Below are 25,949 nucleotides of genomic sequence, written 5' to 3' on the forward strand. Positions count from 1 at the left end.
TCTATTTTTCTTCTTCTGATGTCTGTGCTTTTGGTAACATATCCAAGAAATCATTGCCAAATTTAATGTCATGAAGTTTTCCGTCTTTGTTTTTTACTAAAAATTTTATAGTTTTAGCTCTTATATATAGGTCTTTAATCCATTTTGAGTTAACTTTTGTATTGATATATGGTGTAAGGTAAGGTTACAACTTCATTCTTTTGCATGTGGATATTTAGTTTTCTCAGCACTGTTGTTGAAAAGACTGCTGTTCTTTCTTTGTTGAATGGTTTTGGTGCCCCTGTCAAAAATCAATTGACTGTATATGTGAGGGTTTATTTCTGGGCTCTTTATTCTATTCCATTGATCTATATGCCTGTCTTTGTTTCAGCACCACACTGTTTTGATTACCATAGCTGTGTAGTAAGTTTTGAAATCAGAAGTTTGAGTCCTTCAAATTTGTTCTTCTTTTTCAAGATTGTTTTGTCTTTGGAGTCCCTGGAGATTCTATATGAATTTCAGAATAGGCTTTTCTTTCTGCAGAAAATGGGATTTTTATAGGGATTGCACTGAAATCTGTAGATTGTTTTGGGTAGAATTGTCATTGTAACAATATTGTCTTCCAGTCCATGAACATGGAATATCTTTTATAATATTTATGTTGTCTTTAATTTCCTTCACTTAAGTTTTGTAGTTTTCAATGTACAGGTTTTTCACCTCCTTTGTTAAATGATTATTCCTAAGTATTTTATTCTTTTTGGTGTTGTTATACATGGAACTGTTTTTTTAATTTCCTTTTTGGATTGTTCATTGCTAGTGTATAGAAATGGAACTGGTTTTTGTGTGTTGATATTGTATCCTGCACTTTGCTGAATTCATCTATTAGCTCTAACAGTTTTTTTTTTTTGGTGAGTCCTCAGAGTTTTCTACATATAAGATCATATTATCTGCAAACAGAGATAATTTTACATCTTCCTTTCCAGTTAGGATACCTTTTTTTTTTTTTTTAGATAAAGCATAGTCAGTAACAATGTTGTGTTAGTTTCTGGTGTACAGCAAAGTGATTCAGTTATATATATTCATATATATATTCTTTTCCATTGTAGTTTATTAAAAGATACTGAATATAATTCTCTGTGCTATACAGAAGGACCTTGTCGTTTATCTATTTTATATATAGTAGTTTGTATTTGCTAATCCCAAACTCTTAATTTATTCCCCCCACCCTTCCCCTTTCTTGCCTAGTTCTGGCTAGAAATTCCAATACTCTGTTGAATAGAAGTGGTGAAAATGGGCATCCTTGTCTTGTTTCTTCATCTTAGGGGACAAGCTTTCAGTGTTTCACCATTGAGTATGACGTTAGCTGTGGGCTTTTCAGATATGGCCTTTATCATATTGAGGAAGTTTTCTTCTTTTCCTAGTTTGTTGAGTGTCTTTATCATGAAAGAATGATGAATTTTGTCACGTGCTTTTTCTGAATTAATTGAGATGATCGTGTGGTAGTTTTCTTTCATTCTATTAATGTGGCATATTACATTGATTGATTTTCATATGTTGAACCCCTTTTCATTCCAGAAGTAAATCCTACTTGGTCATGGTGTCTCTTGGGATTTTGAGGGTTCTTTTCTTTTTAAAAAAAACTTTATAATAGCTCTTTATAGAGTGTAGATGTAAGGTAACGCCTTCATTAAGCCTTGATGCATTTGATATAGATACTTCTCTCAGTCTCTTGCTCTTTTAGTTTTGTTAACTTTTATGTATTACAGAAGGTTTTAACGTTTTTGAACCTGTACCTTTCCCATATTTTTTTGTTACGTATAGCTGAAAAGTTAGGCTTTCATATAGGATAATTTTTCTCTTTTATTTTTTGTTAGTTTTTTTCTTTTATGTTCTAAAATATTTCTCTTTCCAATAGTTTGGAGTTTGGTTTAGTATAGTGCAAGTGTAAAGTGGGGATTTATTTTAAGGTTTGAGATTTCCCATCTTGTTTAGTACATTGAGTGGTTGAGAACCTGGACTGGGGAGCCAGACAGCCTGTGTTCCAATCCTAGCTGCAGCACTTATTAGCTATGGGTCCTTGGGCACTTAATTCTCTGGGCTTAGTTTCCTCATTTGTAAAATGGGGATAAGACTATATCTACCTCATTTGGCTGTTTTAAAAAGAAGAGAAAAACTTGGCTAAGGGCCTGGCATACCATCAGTGCTAAGTGAGTGTTAACTGGTATTGTTACCCCAGCCTTGTTATCACCCTGCTTATTTGTAAAAGTCTTCTCCATATTTAGAATTTTATGTTCTATTTCTGAATTTTGTGTTCTGTTTCATCAGTACTTTTACTGGTACCACATGGCATTGTTGTTTCCTGTTCTTTTCATGCTATTCTTTTTTCCCCCCCACTGTGAAACATTTATTTTTCTTCTGCAATATTAGGCATGATTAAAACCAGTGCAGAAAAGTACTCAGTACATTGGGTAAGAGATGAGCTATCTTGTTGTTCTTTTAAAGTTCTCCAGACAGATTTTAAAATCATTTTGTCAGGTTTCAAAAACCAATCCTATGTGAATTTTAGTGTTAAATATCTACATTAGTTTGGGACAGATAACCATCTTTGCTGAATGTCTGCCTGTCACTGATAAAATTCATAACTTTAAACAAACCATAAACTAATCATAATGTTACAGTAAGAAAACCTGGTTGACTGATAAGTGAGGAAGAAAATTGAAAGAGTTATTAAAAGAACTGCCTGTTTCCCCAAAAGATTACAGAATTGGATGGATTTATTCGTACATTCTTTCAAGGATCAGATAATCCCCACGTTGTATGACTGTCAAAAGTGTAGAAAAATTTCCTCTCTGAGGCAAAAGGATTCTGTTTCCTAAACCTGTTCATGTCTGTCTCCTCCACTCCACTGTGAGGCCCTCGAGGGCAGTGAGTCTCTTATTCAGCATTGTTTTGTTGGAGGTGCACAATGTATTGGTCCATCTGAACTGAAGATGCCACAAGCAAGGAAGGACAGCTTGCAGACCAGCCTCAGTTGTAAATGTAGCTGTGCTGATGATGGGCCGCTTCTCTTGTACACATGGGTCAGACCTCACCTGAGGACTGTGATCACGCTTAGGCTTTAAGCCTCGCAGGAGGAGGAGGGAAACTGGACACGGGGGTGGTGTGCCTCAGTAACAGAAGTGTTTGAGCAAGTTGTCTGAAAATGGAATGAGATGCCTCACCTGAGTATTTTTATCATTGGACAAGTTTACGCAGAGCCCTGGGTAGTATTGTAAAGGAGAGTTACACACCCCATAATAGATTGGACTGGATTCAGTTTCTTTCTTTCCCTGTCCTTGTCTCCTGCTCCTTTCCTCTGACTTTTGAACATGTAAAAAATGTATATTCGAAGCAGAGTTGACAGTGTTTGGCAGCTTTACGTGAAGGGTGGATAAGATGAGGAGGTGAAAATAACTTCGAGGTTTTGAAACAGGGTGTCTTGGGATGGTGTTCTTCAAGACTGGAAGCACAGAATGGAAAACGATTCTGGAGGTGAGTGGATAAGTTCAGTTTTAGAGAGGTCACATAGTATTTGAACATAAGAGCCCTAGGAAAACTTGTTTGTTGTTATTATATTTGTTGAATGTCTCTCATATGTCAGGCAGGCGCTGTGTAAAGTGAATCGTTTTAAGTTTTTGGTGAGCCATGTAGAAATGTGCCGATCTGGTCAAAATGTGGAAATCTCTCTTAAATTGATACAGATGTAGTAATAAAGATGCTTGTGCTGAGTTACAGATGCTTATCCTGAGTTAGTTGTTTTACATCTTCCTTTGTGTGGCTTGAAGTTTTTAGTTTGACTCTGCCACTTTTGTTTTGTTATTAGTGTGTGGTTTGGTGGATTTTTCCTGTCCCCATCTATACACTTGTCACAATGAGGGGCTGCTAAATAGGGCAGTGTTCTCTGTTTGTGTAGTTCCCCACAGCTGTTTCCTATAGTGAAGACTCAGGAAAACAATGACCTCATGGTTTCCACAAAAAAAGCCTTTTATATATAGTCATGGAAAAGAAATCATTCAAAACTGAGTAATTTAAAATTCTGTCCTCTGCAGCTTTTTCCTTCAAAAATACTCTTGTTTGCTCTGTTAATTGGCTGTTCCTCAAATGACCTTTTGTGTTTAACAAACAACATTTTTGCAGTGGAGCACATCGGGATATCTTGTCTTTCATTTGATTGTGATCTTTCTCTATTTAGAAATCATTGTTTTCTGCCACGGAGTGTGGCAGTTCCTAGAGGAATTGGCCAGTCACCCAACATCTGTTGCTTCTTCCCTCCAGTTGTTGAGCGTGGATGGTAGCAAACAGTGTGTCCACAAACAAACAGTTCACGCTTTAGAAGATTGCATAGGACTGGTCAGGAAATGCCTTTGTTGCTTCTACTGTCAGGAACCTTTGTAAGCTCATCACCAGCTTAGTAAATTCTTTTTCTTTCTTTCTTTTTTTTTAATTCTTTTTTTTTTTTTTAATTCTTTGACTTTAACTCTTGGTCTTCTCATCTTTAAGAGCAAGGCAGAGCTGTCTGATTCTCAACGAGATTTAAGAAATAATAATAATCATAATGAAAATACCATTTATTTGTGTGGAGCCAGATCATTTATTTATTTTTAACCTTCTTTTTAAAAAATTTATTTATTTGGCTGCGTCGGGTCTTAGTTGCGGCATGTGGGATCTTTTGTTGCGGTGAGCGGGATTCTGTCTAGTTAGGGCATGCAGGCTCTAGAGTGTGCAGGCTTAGTTGCCCCGTGGCATGTGGGATCTTAGTTCCCTGACCAGGGATTGAACCTGCGTCCCCTGCATTGAAAGGTGGATTCCTAACCATTGGACCACCAGGGAAGTCCCTGGAGCCAGATCATTGACACTGTACATTCGTATACAACTTTTTCATTTAGTCTTCACAACAGCCGGTGAAAGAAGCATTGCTATTCCATTTAAACAATTAGGATATAGGGCTTCAGTGCTAGTACTTGATAAGTAGTAGAGCCAGAACTCCAACCTTGTATGGTTTTTATGAGGTTAAAGGAGAAGATATAATTAAGGGTTTAGTACAGAAACTTGCACATGGTAAGTATTCCAGAAATGGAAGATGGTGATGAGGAAGGTGCTCGTTCCAGGTCTGTGGCCACCCGAGTACCCTTCCCCATTTCTAAACTCTGTCCTATTGGCAGTTTTTCTTGCTGCCAGAGTAATCTTAAAGCTTATCTGTAACTACATTATTTCTCTTCTCAAAAATTGCCTTTACTTTTTCTTTTATATACAAAATGTGGTATAAATTTCTTAGCTTGGCATTTAAACTTATCCGGAAAAATAAAATAAAAATGGCATGCATAAAACCAGCCCCATTAAAAAAAATGGTTAGATTCAGTAGACACACAATTACTGTTAATTTGCTCTAAATGTTTCTGATGCTTACTCTGATTTCTGTACTTACCTCATCATGGACTGGTGAAAAAAGTTCACAGACAGGCACCCATCTGTGCCTCATACTTTGAAGAGCACTGCTGTGCAGCTTCCCATGGTCTGATTTTGTCTGTTTATTCCCATAGTTTCAATTAACATGTTTTTCTGTCTTTGCTTTTCCCGTAAAATGGTAGTTAGATCTAGAGGCTTAATGAGATTCAGGTTTGAGGGTTTTTTTCTTTTAAGCCCTCTTCTTTTTTTTTTTGGTAAAACTAGTTTGTAGGAAGTGTTATAAACTTCCATCAGGAAGCCTGTCATGTCTGGTCGTGTCTCTTGCAGCGTTAGCAGCCATCAATGGTTAGTCCTTGATCCATTAGTTCAATAAGGGTTGAAAAATGGTGATGTTTTAATTTTAACATTCCTTTTCACTTATTAGCTGGAGAACTTCTATAGAGACTCTCGCCCTTGTCAGTTGTTTGGTTATCCCAAAGTAAATTTGGAGAAGAAAGGCAAAATAAATACGTGGTGTTTTTTTCCCTTTATTTTCTGGATTTCAAAATAATTACTTGATTTCCAAATGTAGTTAGTGAATTTTTTTTGTTGTAACTGTATGAATTCATGGATTTAAATGCATATTTGATGTGTTTCAGTCAATTACAGTTATTAACCTTATTATGCCCAACTTGTTCCTCTTTTGGCCATTGGGACAAGTCAGCTACCAAGTCCTTTTGACACAATACTGCTAGTAGTCTGTGATGTCAAACCAATGTGGTATACAGTTAAATTGATTTGTTTCTTTTTGCTTTTGGTTTTGAAGAGTCGTTTTTTAAAATTTAGTTTTGTTGCATAATTATGTAAAAAATAAAATTCATTTGCCTGAAGTCAAATCTACAAAACAAGATCTGTTCAAAGAAGTCTAGTTACTGTCTCTGATTCCTATATGCTATTCCCTTTCTCGTTAAATTTTATGATTTATTCTTTCATTGTTTTAATATAAGCAAATACGTGTATTCATAATCTTCCTCTTATTCAGATAAATAGTAGCACACCATACGTACATGATTTTCTTCTTCTTGCTTTTTTCTTATAGATAATATATGAGTGCTTACCATATGCCCTGCACAGTGGATTACTTTATGTATTCCTTATAACATTGTAAGGTAGATATACATATTATTATTTCTGTTTTACAGATGAAGAAACAAAGGCATTTCTACAGACCTTTAATTCTCTGATTCTCATTATTCCCCATAGTATCTGGTCCTGTCCTTTGTGTGCTTGTTCATGAGTGAATGAATGAGCAGGACCTCACTTTTGTAACTGCTTTACTTTGAGCAACGATGGGAGCAGAGAAAGGCTGTTTTTAAACTGTAGGAAAGGAAATTCAACCTTTTCTTTGAGGTCCATAGCTCTCTATAGCTGGAGAAGAACGCATAGTAGAAAGAACCTTTTTCCTGACCAGAGGTGGTCCCAGCAATTACAAAGATACATTAACTTGGAACATTCTTTAATGTTACCCTAAAATAAGAGTCCCTTTTTGACAGTGCAGTGACAGCTTGGTAAATCTCCCTCATTTTAGAGTCTTTATTCCACTGAAGTTATAATAAAGTAGGATAGCTAAAGAAAAGACAAACTCCTTTAAAAGCAGTAGCTCATGGGAAATAGATACTAGTTAATGATTTCAGGATTTTAATAGTGACAGGAAGGAAGGAGGGTAGCCTCATTTCCCTGCAGGCAGGAGAGAAAGAGGAGCATTGGCAGCTTTTTATCTTATATCCAGCAGGAGGAAGGGTTAGCTAGGTTGGAGACCTGTTGGTCGTTACCCTTTGAGGCTCTCTTGTGACATCAGGCAGCTGGTTAGGCTGTAGTGACTGCCCACCCACTTCCTGGTGGTACCCAGTTCTCTCTCAGACTTCAGGCTGTCAGCATCAGAGGACAGTGCTGGGAGGAGGATGCGGGCAGCCAGGGTGCCGGTCTGCTCCTTTCCTTTTGAAAATCTGTGAACCCATGAATTCTGAATTTAGTTAGAATCCTGGTATGGCTGAGATCTTGGGGTGGTCACTGAGCCTCAGTTTCCTTATTTTCCTTTTCATTGCCATGTGGTAATGTCAGCCTCACAGACTGTGGTGTTGAATAACCACTGGTTCCTTTACACCTAAGTAATGGAAACACTTTAGCAGGAAAAACCCACCAACCCAGCCTGTGAAAGCAAGCCTAGAACATAGGAAAGGGACCCTGGTAGGAAGAAGATGTGGAGGATCCTACACCACAGCTAAGTGCTGAAGAGAGATAAATGTGTTCCACCCCAAATTTTCTCTGGGTCTGGCCTTGTGACTGTAATTGTTTTGAGCTCACCTTTGATGCATGTGTGCTGACCTCTTGAATTGCAGACTGTTTTTGAAAGGGTGGTATTTAAATCTCCAGTGTCACAGTGCTAGAGGACTCACTGAGGCATCTGTCCCCCAAGAGGGTATCTCTCACTATGATATATTCTGTGCCATTTAGTTGTCATTGTATGATCTTTCTTTTTGTTAATATTTATTTGTTTGTTTATTTATTTATGGCTGCTTTTGGAAGCCCCTGTATGATCTTTCTTGAGTAACACAGCAATAACCCATTCATCTGGCTTTTCGAGGGAATAAGTCTTTCATATAACTTATATCCTCGATAATTATTTATTTAAATATCAAGTCTTTAAAAGTTTAACTTTTTTTTTTTTTGATAGATGGCTTGATACAGCATATTTTACACACTCACTTTCTCAGGGAGGGAATCCTGGGCATACTTTACGCTCTTTGATGGTTTAGAGTCTTTATTATGAGCATGATCTATTGCACTCTTCTGTAATATGGAGGTTTCTTTGGGGCTAGTGGGACTATGTAGGACTTAATGAATGGTCCTGGCTTGCTATATTGTTTGAATTCTTATTTCTGCTTTTTGTAATACTCCTTCTTGCTCCCTACCATCGTCCCTCAAGGTCCTTCCTTAGTTTTCTCTTGCTTTATCCTGTTTTACTTTATCCTGGGAGCCTATACCTCCTACTTCCTCATTCCTGCATTTTGCAGTTTCTAATCTGCTTCTAGTTAAGTAACCAGATAAATAGAATTGGCTCAAATTAGACTAAATATGCTGAGTTAGGGCCTGAGAATCTGGCTAAATTAAGAAACTTTAGGGTTTTCCTTTTTGAACTCAATTTTTAAGAACTTCAAAATAAAGTATGGCCTACATACAGAAAAATGCATAACATCATTAGTGTACAGCTCAATGAATAGTAAATCCTAATGTGATATTATATCACCCAGATCAAGAAATGGGTTGTCACTAGCACTTCAGAAGCTTCCTCTTTTGCCCCCTCCCAAACCCTACCCTCTCCCTCCTCCCCAAAGGTAACCACTTTCCTGGCTTCTAACACCATTGATTTGTTTTGCTTGGTTTTGAATTTTATTATGAGCGAAGTAAAAGTATATGTTCTTTTTAAAGAGAGCTTTATTGAGATACAATTTACATACCATATACTTCACCCATTTAAAGTGTATAATTCAGTGGTTTTTAGTCTATTCACAGAGTTGTGCCTCCATCATCACACTTTTAGGCATTTTTATTATCCCCAAAGAAGCCCCATATCCATTAGCAGTCAGTGTTCATTGCCCCCAACCTCCCAGTGCTAGATGTCCATTAATTTACTTCCTGTTTCTGTAGATTTTCCTATTCTGAACATTTCATATAAATGGAATCATACAACACATGGCCTTTTGCGTTTGGCTTCTTTCACTTAGCATGATGTTTTTCAAGGTTCGTCATGTCATACCATGTATCATTCCCTTTTACGGCTGAAAAATATTCCATTATGTGAATATACCATATTTTGTTTATCCATTCATTTGTTGATTGACATTTGGATTGTCTCTGCTTTTTGGCTATTATGAGTAATGCTGCTATAAACATTCATCTACAAATTTTTGTGTGGAAATATGTTTTTATTTCTCTTGGGTGTATACCTAGGAGTAAAATTGCAGGGTCATATGGTGACTCCATGTTTAACTTTTTGAGCAACTGCCCAACAGTTTTCCACAGCGGCTGCACCATTTTACTTTTCCACCAGCCATGTGTGAGGGTTCCAGTTTCTCTACATCCTTGTCAACAGTTGTTATTGTCTGTCTTCTGTTATAGCTATCTTAGTGGGTGTGGAGTGGCATCTCATTGTGTTTTTTATTTGCAGTAAGGAATCTTTTGTGTCTGGTTTCTTTTGTCAAAATTCATTATGAGTAACATCTATTTTGATAAGAGTAATATCTAAAATATTGTAGAAAACTTGGAAAATATGTAAAAGTTGAAAGAGGAAATTGAAAATGTAGAGAAGTTGTTTGGCATACTATTTTTTTTTCCTTTTGTGTATGCTTTAACATAATTGGGATCAAACTGTGTATATAGTTTTGCATTATGTGATTGTCTTTTCATATTGTATTAGTCATTTTTTTTCACAAAAACTCTTTAGATCACTGTATGAAGGTACTGTAACCTTTTTTTGGATGGTTTCTGGTTGCAGTGAACATATTTTTTACATAAATCTTTCATTTTGACTATTTCTTTTGGATATTTAGAAGTGAAATTCCTTGGTCATTGTTCATCTATTTTGAAGGTTCTTAAATCATATTGTTACTTTATTTTACAGAAGGGTTGTGCCATTAGCAGTGTAAGAATGTCTATCATACCCCACTGTTGTAAGAAAGAAACCCTTAAGTTGATAAATGGAAAAGAGCATTTTATTGTTTTAATTTGCCTTTTTTTGTTGATAGTGAGGTAGGACAGCTCCATTTGTTCTTTAAAGTGGGAGGATATCTATATGAGAGTAACATTTCGATAATTTAGGGAATTACCCTGTTTTGATTTCACAGATTTCTCTTGTTTGCTCTCTGTGTTTTCACACACACCCTTCCAGTTAGCTTTCACATTCTACAGGCAGATGAACAAGACCTGTACCAACCAACATTGGCCGAGATTGGGGCAGTCAGACCAGGTCTAGACTGGGAAGGTTCTAAGTTGCACTTTGCTAGGAAAAGCCTGGAGCCAGGATAAGCTGGAGGCTTGCACCTGTGCTAGTTGTCTGCTACCGGATTCTTTTTTTTTTCAATTAAAAAAAATTAATTAATTTTTTTTGGCTGCATTGGGTCTTCGTTGCTGGGCACAGGCTTTCTCTAGTTGTGGTGAATGGGGGCTACTCTCTTCGTTGTGGTGTGCAGGCTTCTCATAGCGGTGGCTTTTCTTGTGGAGCACAGGCTCTAGGCGCGCAGGCTTCAGTAGTTGTGGCTTGCGGGCTCTAGAGTGCAGGCTCAGTAGTTGTGGCACATGGGCTTAGTTGCTCTGTGGCATGTGGGATTTTCTCAGGCCAGGGCTCGTCCCCTGCGTTGATAGGTGGATTTCTAACCACTGCGCTACCGGGGAAGTCCCTGCTGCCTGATTCTTGTGGTGAGGGTTGGAAGAACTGATGGAGGCCAGGACTGATTTGGAGACTACACCTGTGTGCAGTTGACTAGTCAGCTTGGCTTAACTATCAAGCATGCACAGTGCTAGGTATGGAGAAGAGTGATATAGCAGGCCCATGACTTGAATGCTTCTTTAGCCAGTTAAAATTTATTTGGAGTGCTCTGGGTTTATGGCAATATGAATGCATAATTTATAGAGAAACCTGCTGGATCTCTATCTGCTTATGAATAACATCTCTTGATTACTACTAATTGATGCTTTAGTTATCAAAATGCAATAACAGAATATTGATTCAAAGCAAGATAATTTCCAGAATACTTTGAATCCCTTTATAAAATTGTCAATTTGGTCAAAAACATTTTAGATCTGTTTATCATCAAATTCCAATATATTCAAAATCAAGAGGATGTATACTTTGCCAGTGAACCTACACACACTGATTATAGAAGAAGTAAATGCACGTTTGGCCTTGGAGTAGTTCAAGGCTTCACGCCTACCCCACTCCTTGTCTTTCCCACCCTATTTCACCTCCGATGACGTGTAGGTCCCTTTACTTCCACCCCAAAGAGGAGTGACACTCAGCCAAGAACATCATTGGCCCCTGTGCTGGTGAGCAGGGCCATGTGCTGAGTTCATAAGCCAAGCCCACGTTCCCCCTCTTCTTCCCTCCACTTGATCAAGAAGCTGATCCTGCTATTCTTTTTTTCTCTTACTAGGTTTAAGCTTTCACCTCCCACCTGGCAAGACAGGGAGGCCTAAAAAGGCCCCTGATGGGTGGCTATAGGCATAAATTCTTTTTTTCTTTCTCTTTCCCTAATTTTTCTTTGATGCTGGCTGCTTTTTCCCCCAGTGGTAAGATCCAAAGGTTGATTTGGGCTTCAGGTTTGGGATTAATATAGGCAGAAAACTTTGATTTAAGGCTCCCTAGGTCTGTCTAGCAGAGAAAAAAATTCTTAGCATAGTGCATCCTGACTCTCAGGGATTTGAGGCCAAAACTTCAGCTAGAAATAAGGTCTGTTTTTGTTTGTTTTTTTGTCAGCCCTGTTTTCTTTGCATAAGATTTGGGTTCCTTGGTCAGAAATACTAGGGTATGCTATCATAAGATCACCCTTACGTACCACTTGGTTATCATTATCAACAAATTCATTTTAGAAAACATGGAAAATACTGAAATGTGTAAACAAGAAAAAGAAAACTCACCCAAAATATGCCACTTTAAGATAATGACTGTTAATGTTTTGGTGTATATTTACAAGGATAAAAAACAAAAAGGTCTTTAAAAATGTTTTTTAAAAGTTTGAAATCAAGTTCATACGTAGTTTTGTATCTTCTTTCCACTTTATTTTATTACGTATTTATTTCTTTGAATTTTCTAAAACTCTCAAACATTTGTAATGTTCCATGGTAGGAATATATAATAATTTCTTAGATATTTAGATGGCTTTTCCGGTTTTTCTGTTTTGAGTTTTAACTGCTGAAGATTATTACACTTCCCGTATGATGACCTTTTAGTCACATCAGGGCTGGGTGTTTGCTTTTTTGATTGTGTTGGTAGTTAGCCAAAATTCCCCGTCTTAAAAAAAAAAGCTTTTAAAAAGCACTATTTTACTGTAGTTGGGAAGAATCTTAGATTGTGTAGGAAGATGTCAAGGAGACTAAAAAGAAGACACTCTTGAGTTACTTGATTGTATACATAAACATATTTTGGTGACCCAAGCTGACTTTGTAGTTGGCTAGGCTTGGCCAGTTAGAGTGTTCTGGGAGGGATGGACGGCATCAGAATCATCTCCACCAGCAGAACAGCTTGAGCATTATAAGGTGAACACTCCCCTTTACATTTGTTGATGAGAGACAGATGCAGCTCTCCGAGGGATGGTGGTCGACTCTCTCTGGTTTCCTTTCTCTAGCATCCTGGGACACTCAGGCAGGGTATAGTTCTTCACATGCTGCACCTTGATTTTCTGACATAGTCCGAATTCCTCCTTATTTCTTGAATAATAACATTTCACTTAGATAAACTGCATTTTTGTTTCTGGGCCATGTTTCAGTCATAGGAAAAAATGCAAATTATAACAAAACAAACACTGATTAACAAGGATTTATTTAAAAGCAAATGAACTCCCAGAAGCCTCAGGCTTGGTGCAGCTGTAGTTCAGTCTCCAACACATGTTTTGTGTCTGCATTGAGAATGGCGTTCAGAATGAAGAACCTCAAGCCCTACGTGATCCTGAGTTGTAGAAGGGAAAAAATCATCTATTGAACAAAATGATTATGGGCAAAAATATTTTAAGGCCGGTTTAATCAGATGAGGTTGAAGAATAGAGGTAACTATGGACAAGTTACTTCACTTTACTGAGCCCAAGGTTTTTTATCTGTAAATAGTGATGTTAATACTTAACAGCCTAGGGAATTTCTGGGGATTCATTTTATAGGAAATGACACCTATAAACAATTAGTATAAAGCCTGATACATTACAGGCACTCAAATATTAACTTATTGTTATTCTTTGTGTCAAGTATTTTATTCACTAGGCTTGGGGGAAATAACATTGAATAAGACATTCCTGATCACTGTCTAGTGGTGGAGACAGATATAAGATTATATATTCTGGTGATTTGAATAAAATGTAATAACTGATATAATACAGTTATGACAGAAGAGCCTCCCATAAGTTTTAATGCTTTTGGAACTGAAACTTCAGAGTTTTTCCGATGTAGCATGCTCTTTCTCAGTCGCAGCTTCACATTAGAAATAGAATTGTGAAAAAAGAAAATCACATTTGACAAAAAACTAGTGATGATCAGGTCCCACCATAGACCTAATTAAATCAGCATCTCTGGGCTGCTGCCGTGCATGGTTTTTATTAAAAAAAAAAAAATTTCCCCAGGTGATTCTAATGTGCAGCCAAGGGTCAAGAGCCAATGCTTTAGATACTTTCTTCTCTTTTTCTTTGGTGTTTTCCAGGATTATACTATACCATAGGATAATTCCTTGCTTTTTACTTGACTTTTGAAACTTACATAATGGCAGGTGTTGAGAGTTTAAAATGCTTTTGTGATCTCATTAAAGCCTCACTATGATAAATTTAGAAAAGTATTATCATCCCCATTTTGCAGAAAAGATAGCGGAGGCTCAGAAAAACTACACCTTAAGTAAAGGGTAGACTTAAGCCAAGGTATTCAGAATCCAGTCTTTCTGTTTCTATTGCATTTCTAGCAGAAACTTCCAACCACTGTTTAAATACTTAAAGGTCTTCTCTTGCTGCTATGTTTTCCACTGATACAACTTTATGATCTGTTGAGAAATCTTTGCTCATTGTTCATCTGGCTGAACCACTTGTGTATTTCTTTTTATATTTCTTCCTTTTATTCTGGCTCTAACGCTCTTGACCATACTTCCACCCTTAGCTATAATTTCTTGAAATGCAGTAGCCATTTTTCAATCCTTTTTTTACAGTTTTTTCTTTTATAAAAGAATATATACCCTTTCCTATTTTTTATTTCAGCGGTGAGTCCCTGCCACCAAGTCTTTGTGGTATATATGAATTTGTTTAATACTGAAAACTAATCTTATAACTGCAAATATCTGTTGTTGTCCAAATCTGTTTTAGTTCCTGAGTTTGGATCTTGAGAACTTGGATATAAGGGACACCTGTACTTGAGGTAACCTTTGTTCAGTTCTCTGTCTGGAAGGATCTAGGAGCTCTGTATCAGAATAACTCACTTTTCCCTGTGGCCAGACATGAACACACGAACAGGTTGTGTGTGGTGTTCTCTACTCTTCTTCCCGAGTTGTGTTTCCATCCTGGAAGGAAACTTCTTTCCCATTGCTTCCTTCCTTTTCTGTCTTTCTCCTCTCCCACCAGGGTCCCAGCTCCATCTTGCTGAGGAAGGAGGCGGGGGCAGTGCATTTGGGAGATGGGAGTGGAGGGCATTCTAGGCATAGGGAAAGTGTGTGAAAGTCTGGAGGCCTTACTGTCTCTTTCAAGGGCCCATAGTTGCCACGGCTGGCTAGTACTGAGGGCCTCTCTGCCTCATGTGTACTGTTATGTGAACAGACCTCCCCACCAGAGGTGACAATAAAAGGAGGAAAGGCTGAATGAAAGTCACAGAGAGCCCCGTTGAGTGTGGCTGTGTTCTGTACCCTGGCATGGAATTCTGTTGTATGGACACTTTATCACTGTTTTTTATGGGTCATATCTGGTTTTACAGTATTCATCCATTTGTACCAATTTCATCCACTATGTTTTTACTTAATTATTCTTCATCAACTTAGGTGTCCAGAAAGTCAAATACAAGAGATGAAGCTTTTCTCAAGACAAGTGCTTATCATTCTGTTCTTTCCAGCACAGTCCAGGAACCAAGTTTCACTTTTAGATACCATCTATGAACCGAGCTGTTTTTTTTTTTTTTACACTTCATCTTTCTCTTAAGATGTAAATATATTGTCCTCCCAAGTCCTTCTGTTCTTTCCCAGAATCACTGAAAATAAATTCTACATTCCTTCTGGCATAGAATCAAGGAAAGTGAGTGATGATTTGGTTTGATGCGTTTTGGCAAGCCACCCTTTCCCCAAAAGAGTAAGCCAACTCCTGATCAGTGACGTCAGACCGATACTGCCATGTCCATTCCCCATGGAAGGAAATCACCAATAGCCATTACTTTGTCATCTTCTTGGAGTCAGGTAAAGGATGTCTTGAACCAGTTACTGTCTTTTTGCTGGAGCCCAGGATTCTGCTGCTTCTGTACTGGGACTCTGTGGAAAGAAAGAACCTCATGTCTAGTTTTATAGCTCCAGTTGGATAGACTTCATTCTTTTCCTTTTCTGGACCATGCTTCCAACTCATTTTTTTTCCCCTTTAAGGGGAAAAAAAAAGTTCTCTGTTGTTCTAGTCCTTAAGGTTTTATTTGAAGGGTAAAAAGAAATTTTATGAGGCTTGAAGGCCCTACAAATGTGTTTGATTTTTTCTTTATAGTAACTAGATGTTAGGGATCATCCTGAATGGAAAATTAGAATGATGGTTACATTTATTTGTAATAGGATGTAAAGGATTTAAAGCAACAGATTCAGTTTAATGTTTTTACAAACCAGAATCATACCCAAATTCTATAAAATAGACACAGATGTGTAAGGTTAATTTTAAGAAGGTTCTTCTCTATTTTTCATAGAAGTGACAAATTTAATTTTAAATGATTTCTCAGATTGTAGCAATGCTTATATTTACAGATGACATATTCTAGTGATAATCAACTTTTTTAAAAACTGCAAAAATATGGAAGTATTAATTTTAGGACATCAAATAAGCCAAGATTTATTAGGAAGAAAAAATCATAAAAAACAAACCAAAGCAGTGTCAGATGCGGCCCAAAAGAAAAACCAAATCACTTGCTGGCACTCTAGGGGCAGAGCTTGGGTGAAGATATGGGATGCCAGGGTCTCTGTGGTGGTCCAGCTCAACTGCTTCATTGTATGACCAGGAGTCAGGTTTGGTGAGTTACCTAAGATAACCATCCGTGTGTGGCAGAGCCATGCTTGAGCCCAGGTTTCTTGACTCCTACTGTGTTTCTTCCTTCTGTAACACACGCTAAAGGATGGTTACTAGGTTATTCTGTGTTATGGTTTGTCTGGGGAAGAAGTAAAATAAATAGTCCCTTGGGTCTCTGCAGTGGGAAGAAGTCACCATTGTGAAGGGAAAAAGGAGCCTTTGTGTTGTGTATGTTCAGTGAGGTTTCCTTTAAAATTTCATTTAGTTTGAGATATAGTGATTTAGGGCGGGGTTGACCCAGAGCAGTTTTGGCCCTAGTTACAGAGGGTTGTGGAAGTCCTGTTGCTTGTTTAGTCGTGCCCAGCAAGAATCTTGTTGAGCAGCTTCAGCACAGCACCTTTTACAGAGTGATTGGAGGATAAATGCTGGATGAGTTGAAGTGATAGTGGCAGGAAGCATAAATCAGATTTAATGCAATCCTGATAAAGAACTGAATGTTGTCTCCACCCTGAATTTGGTGGCCACCGTGCATAAAATATCTGCTTTGACACGAAAAGAAGCATTTGATTTCAGCTAATTTGTTTCTTCGGATACATATACTGAGAACTACCTCTCCCTCCCCTTTGGGAGTAAATAAGGGAGAGGGTCCTGAACAGAAGCTTGTTATGCTTCTAGCATTTTGTGTGCCCCAACTATATGCCATGAGATTTGTCTTTACCCTTGCTGTACCTAAAACTTCCTCTTGGCAATTGGCCTCTGCTTCCTCCGCAAAACAAACAAAGGTTCCCTGCCTTCCTGTCTATAACTTCTCTGAATCCATAATTATCCTTACCTCCTTCTCTTCTGTCTCTCTTACCTCCTGTTTAAAATAGTTCCTCTACCTCTTTTCTGAATCCTTCCTTCTCCCCTTACTGAAGAATCCTCTTTCTTCAAATATCTCCTTTCTGTTAGCTTCTGCCCTCAGCACTTAAATCCCTCTGTCCTGTAGGTGCCCCCTCCAGAGAGTTACAGCATCTTTTCTTCCTGCCTTTTATAACCAAGCTTCCTGTATATGAAGAGTGGTCTAATTGTAACCATTCAATTTCCTTACCTTTTCTTCTCCTTTAGCCTCTTTGATCAGTGTCACTGAAATTGCACAGGCAATCAATCTCTTAATTTGCAATTCCAAAGGACCCATCTCTGTGCTTGTCTTACTTGACTTTTCTGTGGTGGTTTACATCCTTGTTTCCATCTCCTTGGAGGTTTCTTCTCCGTCAGCTTGTGATGCCACTCTCTTCTGGCTGCTACCTCTTATCTTCTTCTTGGGCTTCTTTTCTGTGACTTGTCCCTTCTATAAGATTCTGCCCCAGCTGCCTCCTTTTCTCATTAAATGTTCCCTATTTCCTCTATGCTCATATGATAGGTGTATGTGTTCTGATTTAACTTTCCAGCTCAGATCTCTTTCCTGAGCACCAGACCTAACCTCACTTGAGATCCTGTAGGTACCTCAAACTCAACATGTTCAAAGCTCTGCAGTCCCCAGTCTCTTCCTCAGTTCCTGATTTCATTATGCACCAAAGTCCGAAACTAAAAACCTTGGTGTCATCCCCGATTTCTTCTTCATATCACTCAATATAGTGTCACCAGTCATCTCTTTCTCTTCCATCCTGAATCAGCCAGAGGTTTACCTGCTAGTGCTGATGATGTTTTTTTTTACTGATCCATTTTTCTTTGCTAGGAGGTCTCTTTCTTCTGTAGCTCACTTTCTTCCGCTCTTCATGCCAGTGGCTTTAGTTTTGATTCTCCTAAATGAGAACATAATCATGGCCGCAAGCCAAACCATTTCAAGATGGAGTAAGATGTCAAGTATATAAAGTGCTACAGGGAGAATGAGAAAGGTGAAGACTGAGAAAGAAGAAATTAGATTTGGTGATGTGGGTGGCGTCTGACCTCTGGGGTAAGTTTTGTAGTGTAGTGAAGACTTTTGCCCACACCCACTCTGCCTTTTGTGTACCTGTTTCTGAGGTGGCACCCAAGTGGTATCCTTCAAGTCACTTGAAATCTTGTTTGTTACCAGGGTCCTTTCTCTCCCTTGTTCACTTCGTTCAGTTAGTGAGTTTTGCCAACGACACTTGTGTATTCTCATTTACGTTGCTTTGATTTTTTTCCTCCTTAAAGTCAAATTTTGTAGATCATCTTTTTGTTATTCACATCTAATTGATCATCATGTTGTGATGGTTCTTCTTCATAATTAAAAATGTATCCCTTCTTTTCATCTCTGTTATCATTAATTGGAAAATACAATGGACAGTTACTGGTTCTTTGGCTTACTTTGTCATTCTTCAACTTTTAATACTATTGATCACTCTCTCCTTCGTAGCTCTCTTCTCTTGACTCTTGGGACTCCATTCTCTTGATTTTCTTGCCACATCTTTGATGGCCTTTTCTTAGGCTTCTTTTAGGGCCCCCTAAATATAGAAGTCCTCTGGATTCTGTCCTCTGGCTTGATCTCTCATGATCTTGTCTGGGCAGTCTTAGCCGTACTCATGATTTCAAGTACCACCCATCTGTTGACTCCCAAATCTTTGTCCTGAGCGCAGACTCTTCCACTGAGTGCCAGATCTGTTTTTTTTTAGTTGTTTGCCAGGTACTTCCATTTGGAGGTTCCACAGAACTTCAGATATAGTGGATTCTAGTGGGAACTCATCATCCTCTTTTCCAGACTTCTTCCTTTTTTATTTTGTCTTGATGAAGGGAACCACCAGTGACCCATCATCCAGATAAGACACCTGAATGACATTAATGCCTCCGTCCTCACTTTCCACATTCATTAGGTCACAAATCCTATTGATTCTACTGCCCAATTTTGAAATCTCTCTCAAATTTGCCCTCACAGACTTAGTTTAGACCCTTATTGTTTCTTGCCTGATCGTTTCATTTGTCTCCTAACTGCTCTCTCTTTGTGCAGTTGTCTCCCCTCCTTTCTCCCTACTTCCAAATCCAATACTCATAGCTAAAATTTGAGTGCTTATTATATATCATTTACATGTGAAATGTTTTATATGCATTCTCACTTAACCATCACACTAAATCATTATATCCTTTTTACTTTGGAGCAGAGTAGGCCAGGCCTCACAAATAGTAGTAGGACAGAGAGATGTGAATTCAGGCTATATGCTCCAGAGCCCATAATCTTAATGTTAATTAACCAGTTCACCTACAGTCCTTTCGTGGCCACCCCTCTTTGCATACTCTAGTTTGGAAGCAAGTCACTGCCACAGTCCATATTCAAGGTTGTGGGGCAGGGTGGGGGGGTTAAGGTCCAACTCCTGGAGGGGGGATTATTGACATAAATTATTCAGAATTCTTCTTTAAGGAAGATTTGTCTCTTCCCACTTATTTATTCACTCAGTCATTTACCTTACGTAGACTTGGTTATTTTATACTTTGGTTTATAATCTAATACTATGATACTTATTTAACCAATTCTCATTTTTTTTCTTTTACTTTTTAAAAAGTTGAGGTATAATTGACATATAACATTAGTTTCAGGTTAACAACATAATGATTTGATATTTATAACAATTCTCATTTTTAAGATGTTCAAGTTATTACCAGTTTTTTGCTGTTAGTGAATGAATATCTTAGAAGTCTTGGAATGCTGTTTTGATGGTTTCCTTTACATATATTCCTAAAAGTAGGATTGTTGGGTAGGTGCATTTAAAAGTTTTTGGTACATGAGTGAGGTTTTTACATTGAGCATCTGTTCTCATATTTGCTGTCTTTCCAGGAAGTACTCTCTAACACCCTTGAGATCTTGCATTCCTCTTTGGGATTATGAATAGTTTATCTTTAAAGCCAGGAACTCACAACTATTCATGCTGATTTATTTACCTGTGTAGAGTATTGTGTCAAAGAATGCACTGCAATATCGGGGAAATTCCCAGCATGACGCCCAGGAGTTTCTGCTGTGGCTTTTGGACCGAGTTCACGAAGACCTCAATCATGCTGTGAAGCAGAGTGGCCAGCCTCCTCTGAAGGTAAGGGCGCGCCCTCAGGGCAGTCAGGGAGCAGTGAGTGGCTGCGGCACAGGCCACCGGTGAACCAGTGAACCTAGTGAGGAGTGAGTGTAGATTCTTCCTCCAAACCTCCTCTGAGGAGTTGTTGCAGTTTGCAGTTAGTTAATATAGTGAAATTGACTAAGCTCTGGGTGAGTATAAAATTCATGGATACTTAGAGACTATTTCCCCTGTTTACCACTGTGCTGGCAGTGTCAGATAGGAGCTTACACTCTCATGAGAGGGGACACATTTGCATGTATGACTAGCTTTAGGCTGACATTAAGGGATTCCATCTCACTGAACTGTTTTTAAAGCAGAAATTTGCTTTCTATTCCAATGAGACATAGTCTATAGATCATTGGAATGTGAATACACAATCAAAAAGGAAATGTATTGATGTCTCTGCTGTTAGGATTAGATTTGAGTGTAGGAACTGAACCCTTAGAATATACTTACTGAGAAACAGTGATTCATTCTCAGTTTTTATTTATGGAATCTTAGTATGATGGGTAAAGTGATTTATATAATGGAAATACAGTGTTCTCCTCTCACAGCTTTAAAAATTTTTGATAATTCTTTTCTGTACCTCAAATTTTATTTTATTTTACTTTTTTAATTATTTTTTTAATATCTTTATTGGAGTATAATTGCTTTACAGTGTTGTGTTAGTTTCTGCTGTACAACAAAGTGAATCAGCTATATGTATACATATATCCGCATATCCCCTCCTTCTTGAGCCTCCTTCCCACCCTCCCCATCCCACCCCTCTAGGACGTCACAAAACATCGAGTTGATCTCCCTGTGCTATGCAGCAGCTTCCCACTAGCCATCCATTTTACATTTGGTAGTGTATATATGTCAGTGCTACTCTCCCACTTCGTCCCAGCTTCCCCTTCCCCCCCGTGTCCTCAAGTCCATGTCTGCGTCTTTATTCCTGCCCTGCCACTAGGTTCATCAGTACCGCTTTTTTAGATTCCATATATGTGCGTTAGCATACGGTATTTGTTTTTCTCTTTCTGACTTACTTCACTCTGTATGACAGACTCTAGGTCCATCCACCTCCTTACAAATAACTCAATTTTGTTCCTTTTTGTGGCTGAGTAATATTCCATTGTATATATGTGCCACATCTTCTGTATCCATTCATCTGTCGATGGACATTTAGGTTGCTTCCATGTCCTGGCGATTGTAAATAGTGCTGCAATGAACATTGTGTATACCTCAGGTTTTAAATTTCTAGTTTTGGTAAGTTGTTAAAGTATTCTGATTCAAGGTCCTTTGTGCCTGAACATTCTGTACTATCGTATGACTATATGCTTGCGGCTGACTTTCCCACCAGATTGAGACGTACTCAAGGTCAGGCACTGTGTCTTATTATCTTTGTATCTTAATGCCCTTTGCATTGCTCTCTGCACGTGGTAGCTGATGCCCAATAACTGTGAGGGGGAGGGACATGAAAAGGTTAAGTAAAATGTGAAGTAGAATGATTAGGTCCATATAAGCAGCAGAGGTAATAGGTGCCAGACAAAAAATTCTCTTTAGGCAGGGGAGGAATTGGTACTTTTGAATAGTTGGGATTATTTCCTGGAAGAGGTTGGAGGGGGCCCTTTGAGAGTTGGAGGGGGATTGGAGCACTCTGGGAAGGACTTCCCGACTGCCTGGATGGGGTGGAGAGACGGATAAGCACTGTGTCTGGGAGAGCCTGTGAGGCGATGAGTCCATGTGACCCACACCCTGGCATCTGTGTTCTGGTTCCTTTAGCAGATGTCTTTCCCTGAAACATCTGGATCTGATGCAGATCTTGTAAAGGAGGTCAAGGACATCTGTGACATTTTTAGGCTCATCTTTAATCAAGAACTGGCACTTTTAATCTGTGAAATTGTACTTTATTTTTTTTTAGCCACCGTCAGAGACTGATATGATGCCCGAGGGACCATCTTTTCCTGTCTGTAGCACTTTCGTACAAGAACTTTTTCAAGCCCAGTACAGGTACGAGCAAATTAAAATTTCCCTTATGTTGTGTGCTTATGTAGTTCTAGGTGATCTTAATGTGAGTGTCTTACATTTTTATTTCTGCAGATCTTCTTTGACGTGTCCTCATTGCCAGAAGCAGAGCAACACTTTTGATCCTTTCCTCTGCATTTCTTTGCCAATTCCACTACCCCACACAAGGTAAGAACAGAGTTAATAAAATTAAGACTATATTCCTATATGTTCCTTTTCCTCTGTAGGCTCCTGTTGGGGCTTCTTGCATATTTAAACAAGTAATAGGATTAGTGATAAATTGAATACAGGCATTGTTAAGGCCTTATAGAAATTTATAAATGCCTGTCTGAGTTTGCAGGGTGAGCAGGTGCACGGGGCAAGCAAGTCTTTTTGGTTGGTCTGGTTGTAGTCTGTTCCACCTATAGGTCATCCACCTATAGTATGGGGGCCGGAGAAGGTTGTTGAATGCCTTCTAGAGCCTCTAGAGACCTTATGTTCCACTTTTAATTAGCTGCTTTATTTGAACTGTTCCTCGAAATTTCTAGGAGTTAACGCTGTTATAAAGAAAATACAAAGCACAGAGCCAAGTATTGATATGCTGTATTTTTGTTGTGTTGCCTTTATTATTATGCTGTATTGCCTTTTCCAAAGAGTTCTTGATTGTTGTTTGATAGTTCTACTTAGGTCCAACTAAAGGTGTGGGTTAGCTTTATTTAGTTTTGTTGATTCCAGATCAGGGTTGTTCTGCTTCTATATTTTAGTTGAAGTAAGTGACTAATAGGAATATCTGACTTTGATCTGTACAGGCCTCTGTATGTCACTGTAGTGTATCAAGGGAAATGTTCTCACTGCATGCGGATTGGTGTGGCCGTGCCTCTGTCTGGGACTGTCGCCAGACTTCGGGAAGCAGTGTCTATGGAAACAAAGATCCCCACTGATCAGGTAATAAGCTTGCTAAGACCGATTACACATGAGCCACAAAAGTGTTGCTTTTTCTTCTGGAGTTTTTTTAACAGTTCTCAGCCAAACATGGTTGGAGAGAAATTTAAAACCGGTTGTTTCTAGTGTTGAGGGAAAAATAAAAAATCAGGATCCAAAGGAGAAAAATATACACAAAACTTCTCATGTTTCATTTAATTGTATATATATATATTTAAAAGGAAAAGCTATGACTTTACACCAAGACCTTCTTTCAGCTTTGTTTATAAAGTATAATTAGTTAACCCCTCTTAAATCATTCTGTGGATGCTCATGTGGGCAATAGGAAGAGCATCCTGTGGTATTTGAAGGTCAGAGAGGCTTAGAAAACTCAACCAGTGGCTCTTGAAAATCCCTTCCCATTATGGTGATAAGAATGGGCCTATTTCTAGTACAGTACATATAGGTGCTCAGTTTGGTTTACTTTCTGATTAAAGCTAGGCTAGAGTCTCTTACCTTGTTTAGATAAGAGAAAAGAAAGTTGTACCTCCTCCCTTTCTTTTTTGGGTAAATTTTTGGTAAGTACTTACATTGACCGAAAATAATTTTGGCCTGCTTGTGACTTGACATACTTTTGCATACTCTTTTACTCAATTCACTGTTGGGGTTTTATTTGGAAAAAAATTCCCTATTTAAAATTTACCAAGGAAAGATGATTCAGTGGCAATAGCTTTCCCTAGATAACTTTTGGAAGCTGCTATGTAATCATGTGACTAATAAAGGTGTTTTGTACTTCAGCCTCCTGGGACCTCATTTGAAAAGTTACCACAGTAAAACAAACACAACCAGCAGTGTTGCCCTGATATAGCAAATATCTCATATTTTCATAGGCCAAGTACTGGCAGATTGATAAAATGTTCACATTTTTCCTTACTTTGAGGTGCTCGTTGATTTATTTATTTATTTATTTATTTTAAATTCAAGATGAGGGAAAAGACAGGAAGAGGGAGGCTTAGATGTGTGTCCGAGGCAGATCTGTCTGTATCTTTAAATCTTCCAGTGCTGTCTGGCTCTTTTTGCATTGCTTAAATGAGTGATGTAATTACAAGTTTGTTTTTGACTTCAGCTTGCTGGAGAAAGTGAATTATACTTGCATGTTCACCTTCAGGAAAACAGTACGGTCATTAAAATCATTAGAAGAAAAAAGGGCCAGGAATATTTTTCTTGGACTGTTTGTGGAATATGCCACCAAGCTCCTTTCACCTCATCAACTCATAGTATGTTTGTGATAGTAGAGGGGACCTTAGGAGTCCAGTCCAACCCCCTCATTTGAAGGAGGTCCAGAGAAGCCATGTGACTTGTTCAAGATCACAGGGCTGTTGGTGGCAGGCCAGAATTGGAACTTCTTCAAGCTCAGTCCAGAGCTTTTTCACTAGAGGGTGCTGCTGAGCACGTAATGAGGTCTCTAAATGTCTCCATTGTCTTTTTCCCCATCTTTTGTTTTTCTTTCATTATAAAATACTCAACCATTTCAGAAACTTAACTTAGAAGTGAAAGTATCTTGTACTAAGTATCTTAAGAACTAAGGGTTACTAACTTTAATACTGTGTTGTATATTCATTCATATTTTTTCCTGTGCATGTACTATATTAATATTTTATGAAAATGGAACCGTGTACTCACATTTTTCTTTCCCTACTTTTAATATTTACTTAGGAAATCTTTCCACGTTAGTGCAAATATATGCAGCTCATTCTTTGGAAGCGCTTTATAATTCCAGTAGAACTATAGTATAGTTAACTAGTTCCTATTGTTGGACATTTGAGTTGATTTCATTTTTTTTCCAATACAAATGTCCATGATTATTTGACATTTTTTAATCTGAAAAGAAGAAAATTTAATGGTAAGAGAAAGTCTCGGAGTCAGATGTGGACTCTCTCCTCGCTACGAGGCCGAGTAGTTGTATAACCTTAGGCAAGTCACTCCATCTCTTTTTAGTTTCTTCCCCCTGTGAAAGAAGGGCCTTAGACTTTGTATCTGCTGAGTCTCTTCACCGAAACTTAGAGGAAACTCTGGATTTAGAGCCACAGCACTCTGAAATCAATATGTTGTTATACAATCATAGAAGATACTGTGCTTCCAAGACTCTCTTATTAAAGGCAGATCACATCGGCTTGATGAGGTGTCTCCAAGCCCTCGGATCACTGCGGTCCTGCTGGTCTGGAGACGTTCACAGCTGGATTGGGAGATCAATTCATATTGACTTTCCAGTTATCCAACTATTTACATTTTTCCCATTTTTAGATTGTGTTAACAGAAATGTACTATGATGGGTTCCATCGTTCCTTTTGTGACACAGACGACCTGGAAACAGTCCATGAAAGCGACTGCATTTTTGCCTTTGAGACTCCAGAAATATTTAGGCCTGAAGGAATTCTCAGTCAAAGAGGTAAATGAGTATCTGTTTCCATAATACCACCTGGGTTTGCAGGTCTAACAAATGTCTACCCTTTTAGATTATTATATGATGGTATAATTTTTTTAAATTGTGGTAAAATACACATAACACATCTTTTTATGATGGTATAAATTTTAGGTAACATATTTCCCTGGCAGAAGGCAG

At 38.2% G+C, this 25,949-nt stretch overlaps 1 protein-coding gene across 1 annotated transcript in view; it reads left to right on the forward strand.

Annotated features, from left to right (window-relative positions):
• USP31 (ubiquitin specific peptidase 31) overlaps window positions 1–25,949 on the forward strand; it is a 75,101-nt gene that overhangs the window by 12,264 nt on the left and 36,888 nt on the right. The window contains exons 2-6 of the mRNA XM_028162814.2: window positions 20,264–20,401; window positions 22,323–22,411; window positions 22,502–22,594; window positions 23,215–23,350; window positions 25,631–25,775. Coding sequence (XP_028018615.2) covers window positions 20,264–20,401; window positions 22,323–22,411; window positions 22,502–22,594; window positions 23,215–23,350; window positions 25,631–25,775 — 601 coding nt within the window. The remainder of the gene's footprint in view (window positions 1–20,263; window positions 20,402–22,322; window positions 22,412–22,501; window positions 22,595–23,214; window positions 23,351–25,630; window positions 25,776–25,949) is intronic.

This window comes from Balaenoptera acutorostrata, chromosome 15 (assembly GCF_949987535.1).
Source record: "Balaenoptera acutorostrata chromosome 15, mBalAcu1.1, whole genome shotgun sequence".
Classification (NCBI taxonomy): Eukaryota; Metazoa; Chordata; class Mammalia; order Artiodactyla; family Balaenopteridae; genus Balaenoptera; species Balaenoptera acutorostrata.